This window comes from Ahaetulla prasina, chromosome 5 (genome assembly GCF_028640845.1).
Source record: "Ahaetulla prasina isolate Xishuangbanna chromosome 5, ASM2864084v1, whole genome shotgun sequence".
Lineage (NCBI taxonomy): Eukaryota > Metazoa > Chordata > Lepidosauria > Squamata > Colubridae > Ahaetulla > Ahaetulla prasina.
Genome location: NC_080543.1, coordinates 90,816,448 through 90,830,588, shown reverse-complemented (window position 1 = coordinate 90,830,588; position 14,141 = coordinate 90,816,448). Strand labels below are relative to the sequence as shown.

The window sequence follows — 14,141 nt, the reverse complement described above, 5'->3', positions numbered from 1 at the left end:
AGACTTTGAGTTGAATTTGGATGACAGAGTGACCCAGATTTACCAAGAGTGTTTCTGTAGCTGATGGTGAACTTGAATCTAGGTCTGACTCATTCTCATGCAATACCTTAACCACTATATAATTTTATACACGTACAGACTTCCCATGATGTTGCCTTTGAGCTTTTTAATTCTATCCTTGTTTATCTTAATATCTCACAGAAAAAAGTCTTCCATAAGATAGTGGCAATATGAATAGATGAAAGATGAAGACAACTGTGAAGAAAGATTCATACTTTTTGTATATATTACAAGCCTTTTACATGTTATGTTGGATTTGAGTCTGTGTTTCAACCAACAATCCTAAATCTGTCAGTTACACACACACACACACACACACACACACACACACACACACACACACATCAGTGGTGAGTTTCAATTTTTTTTACTACCAGTTCTGTGGGTATGGCTTGGTAGGCGTGGTATGGCTTGATGGGTATGGCAGGGGAAGGATACTGTAAAATCTCCATTCCCTCCCTAATCCAGGGGAAGGTTACTGCAAAATCCCCATTTCCTCCCAATCAGCTGGGACTTGGGAGGTAGAGATGAAGGTGGGGCCAGTCAGAATTTTTACTACCGGTTTTCCGAACTACTCAAAATTTCTGCTACCAGCTCTCCAGAACTGGCCATAATCTGCTGAAACCCACCTCTGAGATACACACACACACACACACACACACACACACACACACACACACACACAAAATTTACAGAACAATCTTAGACTTGGTTACTTAGAAGATAGTCTTTTTGTTCAACAGAGTATATACCCAAGAAAATATGCATATAATTAAAACTTTAGTATGCAAGGTGACTTGAAAAAATCATACTGGCAAGTGCTGATTCACCCTGCAGAAAGAGAGAGACCAAGTTTGTCATGTCATTCATAACCTGAAGGATATCTGCTGGATAGCATTCCATAAACATGATAATAGAAAGTCTTCTTAAACATTGTTTATTCATATCCTTTAAAAACAAACATAGATGAATGCTACAGGATGTCAACAGCATGAATCAAGCATGAAGTGCTCTTTAGTCATTTACATTCCCACTTTATTCTCTTCCACTCCTCAGGACAATTACAGAAATCTGCAGTGACTATTTAGGGAGAATGAATACTTCACATAGCCTTTGTAGAACAGCCATTAACACAGTTAATGCATTGGAAGATGCATAAGAATGCATTGGAAGATAATTCTGAGGCTTCAACCTCATAATAAAGAATACAGTCAGAAGCTATTTGTTAGTTCTTTTGTCACACAAGGATTTCTCCTTTATATAATCTGAATTACAACAAATCTCCAGATAAATGATACTATGGAATACTGTTAATACTCATGGAATGCAATTTTGGTCATGTAAAACAAACACGAAATTGAATGTTAAAAAAATTAAAAATATTTTGCTAAATGTATCCCTGTGGAAAATGTGTTACTGTTGTTAGTCTGCTATCAACAACTTTACAATCTACACAATGACTGGATATGAAATCCAAAATTTATTGTACAGCTGTTAGCAAGTCAAAAATTGTGATTGTAAGAGCCCTAACTTGTCATTCTTTATGTTTCTGAGATCCTACTCTATATATAGTATATCTTTGCTGAGTGGCACAAAATTAGAAAGTATCTTAACATTTTCTACCTTCTAGGAACACTTTTCATATAATTTGGTGTGCTAAAGCATTCATGTATATTTCAGAGAATCCTGGAGTTGATTCTACAGTACAGAACAAGGTTTCATATGGCTCTATGTTGTTGAATGTTAAAGACAGAGGGGAAGTTATTTCAGATAACTTTGCCTTTTGCTAATGTGAAAGCAATCCATTCAACTACATGGTATGTTGGTACTCATTACTAATTGGTTTTGGGAGCTGCAATGAGTATGAAAAACAATGAATACCAAACAATTTTTCCCATTGGGAATAATGTAGTAGGCCACAAGGCAGCCAATATTGACAAGTTTGTGTGTTGAGTACTGGGATGATGATGAGTACTGGGATAAAATTTTCACATCAAAATGAGTTGAGTACCAAATTTGATAAATTTCATAGTTTCATGTCCTAAAGGTGCTCTTTTTCAAGAGGCAACTAGACTTTCTTGTTCTTCTTTGAAGATATTTTGCTTCTCATCCAAGAAATTTCTTTAGCTCTGACTGAATGGAAGGATTTATATTCCTTGCAGGCAGCTGGTCATTTGAATTCTTTTAGAGAATCACTGAGGCCATTTGGAGGTTTCTCTGTGTCCTCAGAGTCACCTGAACAGTGCAAATTCAAACATGGCTGAACTCATCTCTCCCTGACTCCATTATTTCAAACAAAGAATATCAAGTTTTTCGATCAGATCGTGAAAACCGCAGAGGTGGTGGAGTGGCTATCTTTTACAAAAAATCACTGAACCTAAAAAATATTCAAGTTGCACATAAACTTTCTCTTCCTGAAACTATTATATGCGACCTATCCATTAATACCACACTTCGATTCTTACTATGCTACAGAACCCCTGACTATGACATCGATCATGCAAATATGTTAACCACACTACTAACATGGGCTACCTCTTGCCCATATCCTCTCATCTTCCTGGGTGACCTAAATCTGCCTTTTATAAACTGGATAACAAATGAATGTACAACTGAACCAATCCATACTACACTATACAACGCCGTTACAAACCCAGGTCTTGAACAACTAGTAACTAACAATACAAGACTCAACAACTGCCTTGACTTCATCTTTTGCAATAACACAAACTCAATTTATGGACTACAAATAAAAGAACCCTTTTCCAACAGTGACCACTGTATGATAGACTTTTGTCTCAATATACACCCTCAAATAAATCGTCATAATAGTACTCCTAACTACAATTTCAAAAAAGCCAACTATGACTTTATAAATAACGACCTCTCATCTCTTGACTGGCAAAATCTGTTCTCAACCTGTATCACTGCCGAAGACTATTATAGAGTTTTCCTACTTGAAATCAATAGAATCATCAAACTATACGTTCCACAAATCACCACAAAAATCAAAATCACCACAAAAATCAAAAAAAGCAAATTACCCATATCAATAAAAAAGCTTAAATCAAAAAAAAAATCCCTCTGGAAAAACAAAAAAGGCTATGTAGCTAACTTCAAAAAACGCTACAGAAATATTAGCAACCAAATAAAACCTGAATGCACCATTTACTACACCAAGCAACAAGAAGACCTTCTGCGCACAAATTCAAATTGTGTTTTTTATAATTTTGTGAACAATAAACTTAAAGAATCAAGATCCATCCCACCACTAAAAGAATCTAATGGCAAAGAATGTAATGATGAAATAGTTAAAGCAAACCTCTTTAACACATTCTTTGGCTCAGTCATTCCCCAATGGTACCAACAATGAGTACAATGACTTAACATGTATAGACTTCACAGAAGATAATGTTGAAAAAGCTCTTTGCAAACTGAAACCATCTTTATCTATTGGGCCTGATGGACTATGTGCATACTTCTTAAAAAAACTTTCCACTAATATAGCAGAACCCCTAGGCATAATCTTTGATAAAGCTTTCATGACTAGTTCCCTTCCCAAACTTTGGTCTCTACCCACAGTCATCCTATCTTCAAAAAAAGGAGATCCCAGCCTAGTTGAAAATTACAGACCAATCTTTCTATGCTGCGTCACCTGCAAAGTAATGGAATCTATCATCAACCAATCCATTACCCTCCACCTAGAAACAAACAGCCTACTCTCTAATAAACAATTTGGTTTCAGAAAAAAATTATCATGCAACTTACAACTTCTCCACTGCAAAAACATATGGACTACTAATCTTGATCAAGGCAAAGCAATAGATGCAATCTACATAGACTTCTGCAAAGCTTTTGACTCAATAGTACATGATAAACTTCTCCTAAAACTAAAATCCTACAGCATTTCAGGACCTCTTCACAATTGGATAACTGCCTTCCTGTCAAACAGACAACAAGTGGTCAAAATTGGCAATGTTCTATCAAATCCTGTTCCTGTCAAAAGTGGCGTTCCTCAAGGCAGCGTTCTTGGACCAACACTCTTCATACTATACATAAATGATCTCTGTGACCTTATCTCAAGTTATTGTGTTCTCTTTGCTGATGATGTCAAACTATTTAACACCACCAACAAGACTACTACCCTTCAAAAAGACCTTGACTTTGTATCCGATTGGTCTAAAACTTGGCAACTCCAAATCTCAACCAGCAAATGCTCAGTCTTACATAGTGGAAAAAAGAACCCAAACACTAAGTACAAACTTGATGGACATTACCTTACAGATGACCCCCACCCTGTTAAAGACCTTGGAGTTTTCATATCAAATGATCTAAGTGCCAAAGCCCACTGCAACTACATAGCAAAAAAGGCTCTAAGAGTTGTAAACCTAATTTTGCGTAGCTTCTTTTCCAAAAACTCTACACTACTAACCAGAGCATACAAAACATTTGCTAGACCTATTCTTGAATACAGCTCACCTGTCTGGAACCTATACCACATCTCTGACATTAATACAATTGAACGAGTCCAGAAATATTTTACAAGAAGAGTTCTCCGCTCCTCTGAATACAACAAAATACCTTATACCACCAGATTTGAAATCCTGGGATTAGAAAATTTAGAACTCCGCCAACTCCGACAAGACCTGTGTTTAACACATAGAATCATCTATTGCAATGTCCTTCCTGTTAAAGACTACTTCAGCTTCAATCACAATAACACAAGAGAAAACAATAGATTCAAACTTAATGTTAACTGCTTCAATCTTGATTGCAGAAAATATGACTTTTGTAACAGAATTGTTAATGCTTGGAATGCACTACCTGACTCTGTGGTCTCTTCTCAAACTCCCAAAAGCTTTAACCAAAAACTGTCTACTATTGACCTCACCCCATTCTTAAGAGGACTATAAGGGGCATGCATAAGAGCACAAATGTGCCTACCATTCCTTTCCTATTGTTTCCTTTCATTATATCAAATTAATATAGTTATTGCATACTTTTGCTCATATATATGCTTATATGATGTGTTGTTGTTTTATGTTGATGCTTGTGTATACTGTTGTGACAAAATAAAAAAAATAGATCTGGAGCCTTCTTTGAACTGCTGTGTTGTAGACTGGATAGATGATGTTGTATCCCTCCCCCTCTGTTGAGAGAGGGTTGTTCAATTTTGACACAGATGTCATCTTTGACCTCTTTCAAACCAGTGGTCCTTTCTGTCCAAAATGTGAACTTTTCTGACTTCAAAAGAGCGGCCTTTGTCTTTTAAATGAAGATGGACTGCTGATGGGTTTGTTCTTCTATGTTCAGATATTCCTGTAACATATGAAATGACAGCATTGCTTTATTGTTTTCTTCCTTGTCTATTATGGAGGAGCTCGTACTGGATCCTTTTTGGGATTTGATGAAGGTCACTTGGGATAGCCACACATTCTGAGGGCTTCCTTGATGTGTTTTAGTTCTCTCCCCCCCATCTTTGCTAGTAGGCAGGTCTTCAGCTCGGTGATCTAGGGTTCTGATAACTCTTATTTTGTGCTTCAGTGGGTCATTTGCATTCTTTTAAGGGAATCACTGAGGCCATTTGGAGATTCATCTGTGTCCTCAGAATCACCTGAGCAGTGCAATGTAAATATTGATATCTATGTGTGGGTTTTCTATAAACTTCTGTAAACTACAGCTTCTATCTTAATGTGTAATGCACAGTCCAGGAAAGCTAGACTATTTTCCTTAACATCTTCCCACATGAATTTGATATATCTGTCCACAGAGTTCATATGTTTGGTGAATGCTTCCAATTCCTGTGTTTTGATCTTGACCCAAGTATCATCCACATACCTATACCAATGAGTGGGTGGAATTCCTCTGAAGGTGTTTAGGGCTTTGGTGGCCACATCTTCCATGTAGAGATTGGCCAAAATGAGGGCGCAACCATGTTTTTGTCCGTAGAAATCTTCATTGTATTTAAAATAGGTAATGGTTAGACAGAGATCCAGCATGGCACATATGTTGTCTGGGCTAAGGTTGGTTCTGTCACCTAAGGTGCTAGCTTGTAGCAGTTGTTGTTTTTTCACTACCATGACAGCTTCAGTTATTGGAATGCATATGAAGAGGAAAGTCACTTCATAGGAATGCATATGAAGAGGAAAGTCACTTCATAGGAAACTATCATCACACCTTGCTGGTGAAGTACTGTGAATTATTGATATGATAGGTGTTGTCGCCAACTAGAGGACCTAATAAGGTGGTTAGATTTTTTGCAATGTTGTAAGTGACAGAATTGATGTTGATAACAACTGACAGTTGATACTGCTGACAAAAAACAAACAAACAAACAAAACCCCAGCTTTGGGACAAACATGACCTGGATGACTGAGAATCTCCATAGACTTTCAGAGCAGTTGAGTACCATCAACTATCAACCATTTCTAGGTAATATTCATTGTTATTGTTTATAAACCTCTGCCCAATTGTGGCTGACAATAAAACGATTAACTATATAGTGCCAGTAAATATTGTATTATATATAACAATGTCTCAAACATCTTAAGACTTCAGTGTTTCATATACTGAACAGGATAACTTGTAAAACCTAAACTTGTATTTTACAATTTTTGTGTATGATTCACTTGTCATACACAACTTCTTTGACTTCACTTAAGGCTACCTACTTGACTAAAATCTTAGTTCCTTTTGCTCAGAGTAACTATTCTTTTTTTTTAAAAAAAACCCAATAAATTCTTGTTCTTTGAGCTTAATATAACATTTATAGCATACAGGTTTCACAAACTTTTTGTTAATAATACAAATGAGCCACTCATGAGCCCATCCTGATGGAAAATTAGTAATTTCTTCATTTACTAATAAAAAGATGCTCGTCATTAGTTCAGGAAAAATAATAAATTTACACTGGACAGTTTATTCTTAAAGTATTTCTCCTTGCTAATAAAAAATTAAAAGTTCATATTAAAAATGAGGTAGTCAAAGGAAGTTCAACAGAAATCACAATTCAGCATTTAAAAAAGCATAAAATTTCTATTGCAATAAGACCAGCATTTGTGACATTTTAAGAACAAAAGGTAGACCATTCTATTGCAAAATATATTTACTATTTATCATTCCTAAAAAAAATTAACAAAATGTAGACCTTGATCTATTTTTCCATAGGTTTAATCCATGACTCTTTCATAAAAGACTTTTTTAGTGAACATGAAACATCATTTCTAGCCTAAATATCAGATAGAATAAATTTTGAATTCTGAACCTTTAATTATATTATATGTGCTTAGAACAAAAATCCCAAAGGTGCTTTTTCAAGAGGCAACTGAACTTTCTGGTTTTTCTTTGAAGACGTTTCGTTTCTCATCCAAGAAGCTTCTTCAGCTCTGACTGAATGGGGGAGAATAGATCGAGTTATACTCCTTGCAGACAGCTGCTCATTTGCATTCATTGCAATTACTTCATAAATACATGGTACAACATAGGAGAACAAACCCATCAGGACTAGATTCAGCAGTCCATCTGCATTTAAAAGACAAAGTCCACTCTTCTGAAGACAGCAGAGTCCACATTTTTGATTGAGAGGACTGATGGTTTGAAAGAGGGATCAAAGATGCCATCTGTGTCAAAACTGAACAACCCTCTCTCAACTGAGGGGGTGGGACACAACATCATCTATCTCCCATCTATAACACAGTCCTTTCAACAGTTCCAAGAAGGCTCCACACCCTTATACACCACTAAGGTGACCCTGATGACATAGATAAACCTCCAGGTGGCCTTAATGACTTACTAAAAGAATGCAAATGACCAGCTGTCTGCAAGGAGTATAAATCTTCCATTCTCCACCATCCAGTCAGAGCTGAAGAAGCTTCTTGAATGAAAAGTAAAATGTCTTCAGTTGGGACAACCATTATCTGGATGACTGAGAATCTCCATAGACATTTCAGAAACATGGCAACTTTAAGATATGTGGACCTCATTTCCTCAAATTCCCTAGCCAGAGCATATTAAAATTTCCAGATTTCAAAAGCACTGCTTTAGAACAAGATACTTCCACACAAAGCTAAGCAATTTACTATTTAGGAACAATATTTATTGGACAAAAGTTACATTGTAAAATGAACAAAATAAAGAAAAATAAAAATAAATTTCAACAAAAAAGCAATATAATCAAAATTGAGCAACAGACTTATAATAATCTGTCTCAGCTAACTTTAAGCTTCAGCCACAGAATCTTTACATGAGTAGGACAGCAAATTATATTGTTTAATGCAACATAAGAGTATATAGCAAGTTATACTGTTTCTAAACACAATTTTCCTGAGGAAGGAAATAAATGCCTTCACAACTCTTTATCTAGCTAGAAGGTAAAACTGATACAAAAATATCAATTTGCCCACAATAACATTTTGTTCTGTACAAAAATTTGTTCACTGTGTGATCCATAGCTTTATTTCTAAAACTGCTTCACCATTATGGAAAGTAAAATGTTTATTTAGAATTCAGATGGTTTGAAATACTTGTTTGTATAAAGTATTTCTTATATGTACTGAACTGATTTAATATTACTATTACCCCTTTTCATAATGGAATTTTGCTCAAGCATTCTGAACTATGCAATTAGATCACTAAACTAAGCATCCTCTTTTGAGAGTGAAAGTGGGGAGGAGAGAATTTTTAATATTTAAATAAATCGATTCTTTTTTGTAAATGATAAGTGTCTGACTGTCAATAAAGCTAAGTTAAACTTGAATATCAAAACATGGAAGTTCAAACACAAGATGAATTTGAAGTAAATTCTCAAGCATACCAAGTTAGTAGGGGAGCAAATCATTCAAGAAATTGTGAAATAAGCTTTCAGCCCATCAATTGTCATAGCATTACTGTATAATGCCCATAAAAATTAGCTTCAACATAAATTAAAAATAACTCAATCTGAATATTTTTACTCTAATTAATTGAAGAAAATAACTTTTCTTCAATTAATTATGGTAAATATATTTTTTAAAATTTCTCAAAAATTAATATTCAAAATTTTCTAAACCACTTAATTGAACGACATTATGGAATGATCTGCCTTCATGATGTTTGGCTTTCTTTACAATGTTTTATTACAACATAAAAGTGTTGGTGTATGAATAAAATTCTCCAAGGCCATTTAAATAAATTTAAAGCTTTGATATAATTCAGCTTATCACACTTTTATGCTAGTACAGCTTTTTTTTCTTTATGCATTTGCATTTGGAAAAATATTTCTTGAATATTTTTAAATATGTATGTGTGTTATAGGAAACAAAAGAGGAGGATTACAAGTAGCTGGGTAGATGGACTGTTACAATGTGATTGCAGCACTGGAATACTTGAAGGATCAGGTTAAGAGATGATACTGACTTGACAGCATATAATCAATTAATTAATGTGTGCTAGGAATCTTCAGAAGGTTAAAACAAACAGTACAAATCATTATATGTTTGATGCTGTCAGTCTGATGAAAAAAATCATTTTCTATACCCATTTTCCCATTTTTCCCGGGAAAAAAGTCAAAGTCAGCATCAAATAACTTACCTATCAACAAGCTTTTTAGCAAAGCCAAAGTCTGTAAGTTTGATATGCCCCTCTTTGTCTAATAAAATATTTTCTGGTTTTAAGTCTCTGTAAACAATTTCTTTTGAATGGAGGTATTCTATTGCACAAATTATCTCTGCAGAGTAAAATAGTCCAGTGCTGTTATTAAAACGTCCCATATTGCGTAGATAGCTAAAAAGTTCACCTCCAGGTACATATTCCATCAACATGTATAGAAATCGATCATCGTGATTAGTCCAATATCTGAAATAATAAAAGCACATTCAGTTTTTTAGAATTTTTTTTTAAAGCAGCATATTAGTAAAATGACAAAAATTATTTAAAGACCTGAAATGGACACTTAAAATTTATAAGATTCAATTTCAACTGCATACTTTCAATTAAGATCTAATATTGCCTCCAATACAACCACTGGGTTTACTCATAACTTGACTAAATTTTGACAGAAACATTTCAGCTTGGCCTTGAAAAGAAGTCCCACACACTTACAAGCAAAGGAGCAAAGAAGTCTGAAGCCACGCAGAGAAATATAATCACTGCAATTTTTAAAGATTAATTTACAAAGATAGATGCTTAATTCACTGAGTCTCTGATTCTGCATCAAGGTTGAAGTAAATTACCAGAGAACAAGACAAGAAGAGTTTAATGAAATACAAAGTTGCTGAGTGGGTCAAAACCTGCTATAAATGATACAGTTCCCAAGCTGAGGACATAGATGAACTGAAATACATGAATTTCTCCACATGTATTAAAATTTAATATGTATTTCCTGTATGAAATTCTCTGTATATTTATAGTGTTGTTTAAAAGTTTGTGAACTCTTTGAATGTTGAATATTGCTGCATAAATTTGACCTAAAATATGATCTGTTCTCCACACAAGTTGTAAGACTAGATAAAGTGAACCCAGTTAGACAAGTGAGTAAAAATATGCTTTACAAACATTTAAATATATGAAGCTCTGAATAAGGGAAAAAAAACCCTGAAGTTCAGTTTCACAAGATATAGTAAAAAATAATCATAAGGACCAGTGTCCAACTCTTCCATTGAGGACAGATCCATCACATTTAAATGTTATTACTCTCTAAATATCTTAGCAGGAATGTAACACCATATATTCTGCTAGGAAAGCAAGTTATCCATACAAGAATGCTACCAAGTTCAAACCCATTGGTCACGATTTCCATGTCCAATTTATTTTATCTTTGTCATGTGTTTTTATAAATTTGTTACGTTTTAAATTTTTGCTTCTGATTTTTTGTATTATTTTTGCTTTCATTTTTGATGCAGGATTTCCCAATTCCACATATACAACTGGAACAGTTAAAAATAAAATGTTCTGGCAAGAAAATAAAATTCATTCTCTTACTATGAAAAGTTGTTCAGAATATTCTATACCATTTTGAGATTTGGGGTTTGGTAAATTTAAATATCTTCCACAGTTGTTTATACAAAGCTGTCCTTCCTTGGGTAGATCCCATTGTATATTTATTAAAGAAGGAAAACAACAACAACAACAACAACAGAGGACATTGGCAGCTGTTTTAGCTGTCATTTCCTTTTGTTTCCATCTTTAAAATATTTTTTTTTAATTTGAATTTATATCCTGGCCTTCTCTGAAGACTCAGGGCGGCTTACACAGTGTTAAGCAATAGTCTTCATCCATTTGTATATTATATACAAAGTCAACTTTTATTGCCCCCAACAATCTGGGTCCTCATTTTACCTACCTTATAAAGGATGGAAGGCTGAGTCAACCTTGGGCCTGGTGGGACTTGAACTTGCAGTAATTGCAAGCAGCTGTGTTAATAACAGACAGACTTAGTCTGCTGAGCCACCAGAGGCCCTTATATTAACAATTAAAATATTAACAATTTCAGAAAATATTCAATTCAAAAAAAGTTTGTTTTGCCTAAAGATATGGACAAACAATAGACAGACGTAGTAGCTCCGTAGCTTTTAGAAATTTTTAGATCCAAGTTTCAGCATTGGATCAACTCAGTTAATCACTATAGATGACAAGATCCAAATGGCCACAGCTTGCCAGATCCTGCATTAGCATAAAACTACTGCTGAAAATAGTCCAATAAATTTATTATCCCTGTGTACTTCTATTTCTTCTCTTCACTCTTAACAATCAATTAATACTTGAACAATTTGGGGGGAAAATGGTTAAGGAGGACTCAGAAATATAACTTGTACAAAAATTAATTCTGCCATCGGTTTTACATGTTTATTTCTCAGAGTCATTACTGGTAGGCAAGATATGCATTTTTAACTGTGCTTGCTATTCTTTGTTCTCTTTGTCAGTTTCATCTTATCAGGATATAATCTTGTTATGTTGAAATTACTTTTGCAATATGTACTTATAACTCCTCTGTTTATAGTTTAACTTGTGAAATTCTGACATTTCCGGTTGTATGCATTACTCCACCCATTACCACAAGGTATTTTTAAAAAAGTTATGAGCCATTTACAGAAACAGATTTCCTGTAGTTTCAGACAGAGGGAATTGTAATTTTGTGCACTGTCAACACAATGCATTTATCAGCAAATAATTTATTAAAACACTGAATGTGTAACCATTTTCCTGAAGCTTAAAAGAATCTCTAAATTATTTCCTTCTAATGAAGAAAAGTGCCAACTCTTAACGCTAAGTGTAGGAATGTAAAACACATTCAAAATGGGAGTAATTTTGCTTATTAAAAACATGAACTTTCATTCATGTACTCATTTCTTATCTAAAAAAAAAAGGAATAACAGTACTGTCAACTGTCACAAAAGTCTACTAGAGATAAATCATTCTTGGTTTCCATCCAAAAATTATTCAAGTGGAATTATCCTGTGGATATTCTTCTTGTAAAAAAGGGAAAAATGATATTTACAGATTCTACTTTTGCTCTACAGTATCCATTTAAACCACTTCAGATGTTTACAGAATTTTTAAAAATGTTTCAGAACTAAACCAGAAACACAGAAAACCTTCTTTTCTCTTCTGGCAGGAAAACGTTTGAGTCTCTCCTAGGAATAATAACAAGATTTATGCCATGATAAAATTATGTCAAAAAGCAAGCTGATTGCACAAAAAAGGAATATATCTTTCAGAAAATACTATATATATATGCATATGTATATGCATTCATATGCACACATATTTATCCATGAAAAATGCTTAAATATATACATTATACAGAAGTATAACAATTACTGTATTCTGAAGGATAGTCAAATATATCCTGAGGAATGCTGTAAAAATCACATATCACACCTTTTTGGAAAAGCAAACTGAGACAAAGTGTTTATAATGTATATATTTCATTTTTCTTATGCAATAGGCTTCCTAGCTACTGTTGAATATGGAAATAAAAATTTGAAAATTTGTCTCCCAAAGATTTTGACTGCTACAACTGATTGTGATCGAATCAAGATGATGAAGCTTACAATCTGATCAGAAATGGATGATTCACTTCTTTCAAAACAGATTTCTCATTGTGTACATGTTGTTCTTGTTTTAGCCGAATAACATCTGGAATGCTCATTACTTTCAATGCGAAGTAGCATTTAGCAGCCTTCTCTCTCACCAGGTGAACCCGCCCAAAAGTGCCTGTCCCTGGAAATCAGAAAGGAAAAAAAAAGTTAATGAGATATATAAATAAAAATTGGTTACATTTCATAATGAAACTTATATACTGTAAGAAGAAAAGATCAATCTAAATCAACTGATAATTGTCAAACATTTTTGTATTGCTTGAGCCTCATTGACACAAAGTTCAGTGTTTAAAAAGAAAGAAGATAAACAGGTAGCCACATCAGCTCTGCTAGCTGATTCACTTCTACTTAATTCATGGTAAAAGGCTATTTAATGCTCTTTTCTCTAGCATGACTATTAACAAGGGCTGGAACTCTCTGAAGCAGCCCTTCTACCTTATGAAGTATCACCTGACACTCTCAAGATATTTAAGACTATAATGGCCATTGCCTTCAAAAAGCATGATCATTCTGTTTTATTGTTTAGGTTTGATCATAGGAACATTCGTCATTTGGATAGTTCTGCCAAATCATTCTTATTGTTAGCAATAAAACTTCCTGTGTTAATATAACTGCCGAGGTAATCTTTGTAGGGACTATTTGCACAATGGTAAATAAGTACTGTACACAATGTGTTCTAGTCATGTATTTTAGAAATATTTTTCTTTGTTTGATGTTATTTAAAGACACTTCAATGACACAACATTTGTTCTATTTTTGTGAATATACAGTTTAAGATGATACAGTAACTCAGAATAGATTCATCAGATCAGTTAGTGGCTAAAACCAATTAATGATATTAGTGAAAATACTGAAACAAACTGAGAACTTCCCTGGACTCAGGAAATAAGAACAAAAATCTACCTAGACCTCATTTGCACCAATACCATTCACTATAGCCTTTCATACTTTTCTTTGCATCTACATAAAAAATATAATTTGTATTTTATTTCTTGAATTTGCTGC

General features: G+C 34.1%; 1 protein-coding gene across 1 annotated transcript in view; it reads right to left on the bottom strand.

The window, feature by feature from the left end:
* PRKX (protein kinase cAMP-dependent X-linked catalytic subunit) overlaps positions 1–14,141 on the bottom strand; it is a 52,838-nt gene that overhangs the window by 14,878 nt on the left and 23,819 nt on the right. The window contains exons 2-3 of the mRNA XM_058186745.1: positions 13,089–13,257; positions 9,628–9,891 (exon numbers count right to left, since the gene is read on the bottom strand). Of these exons, the coding sequence (XP_058042728.1) occupies positions 9,628–9,891; positions 13,089–13,257 (433 nt within the window). The remainder of the gene's footprint in view (positions 1–9,627; positions 9,892–13,088; positions 13,258–14,141) is intronic.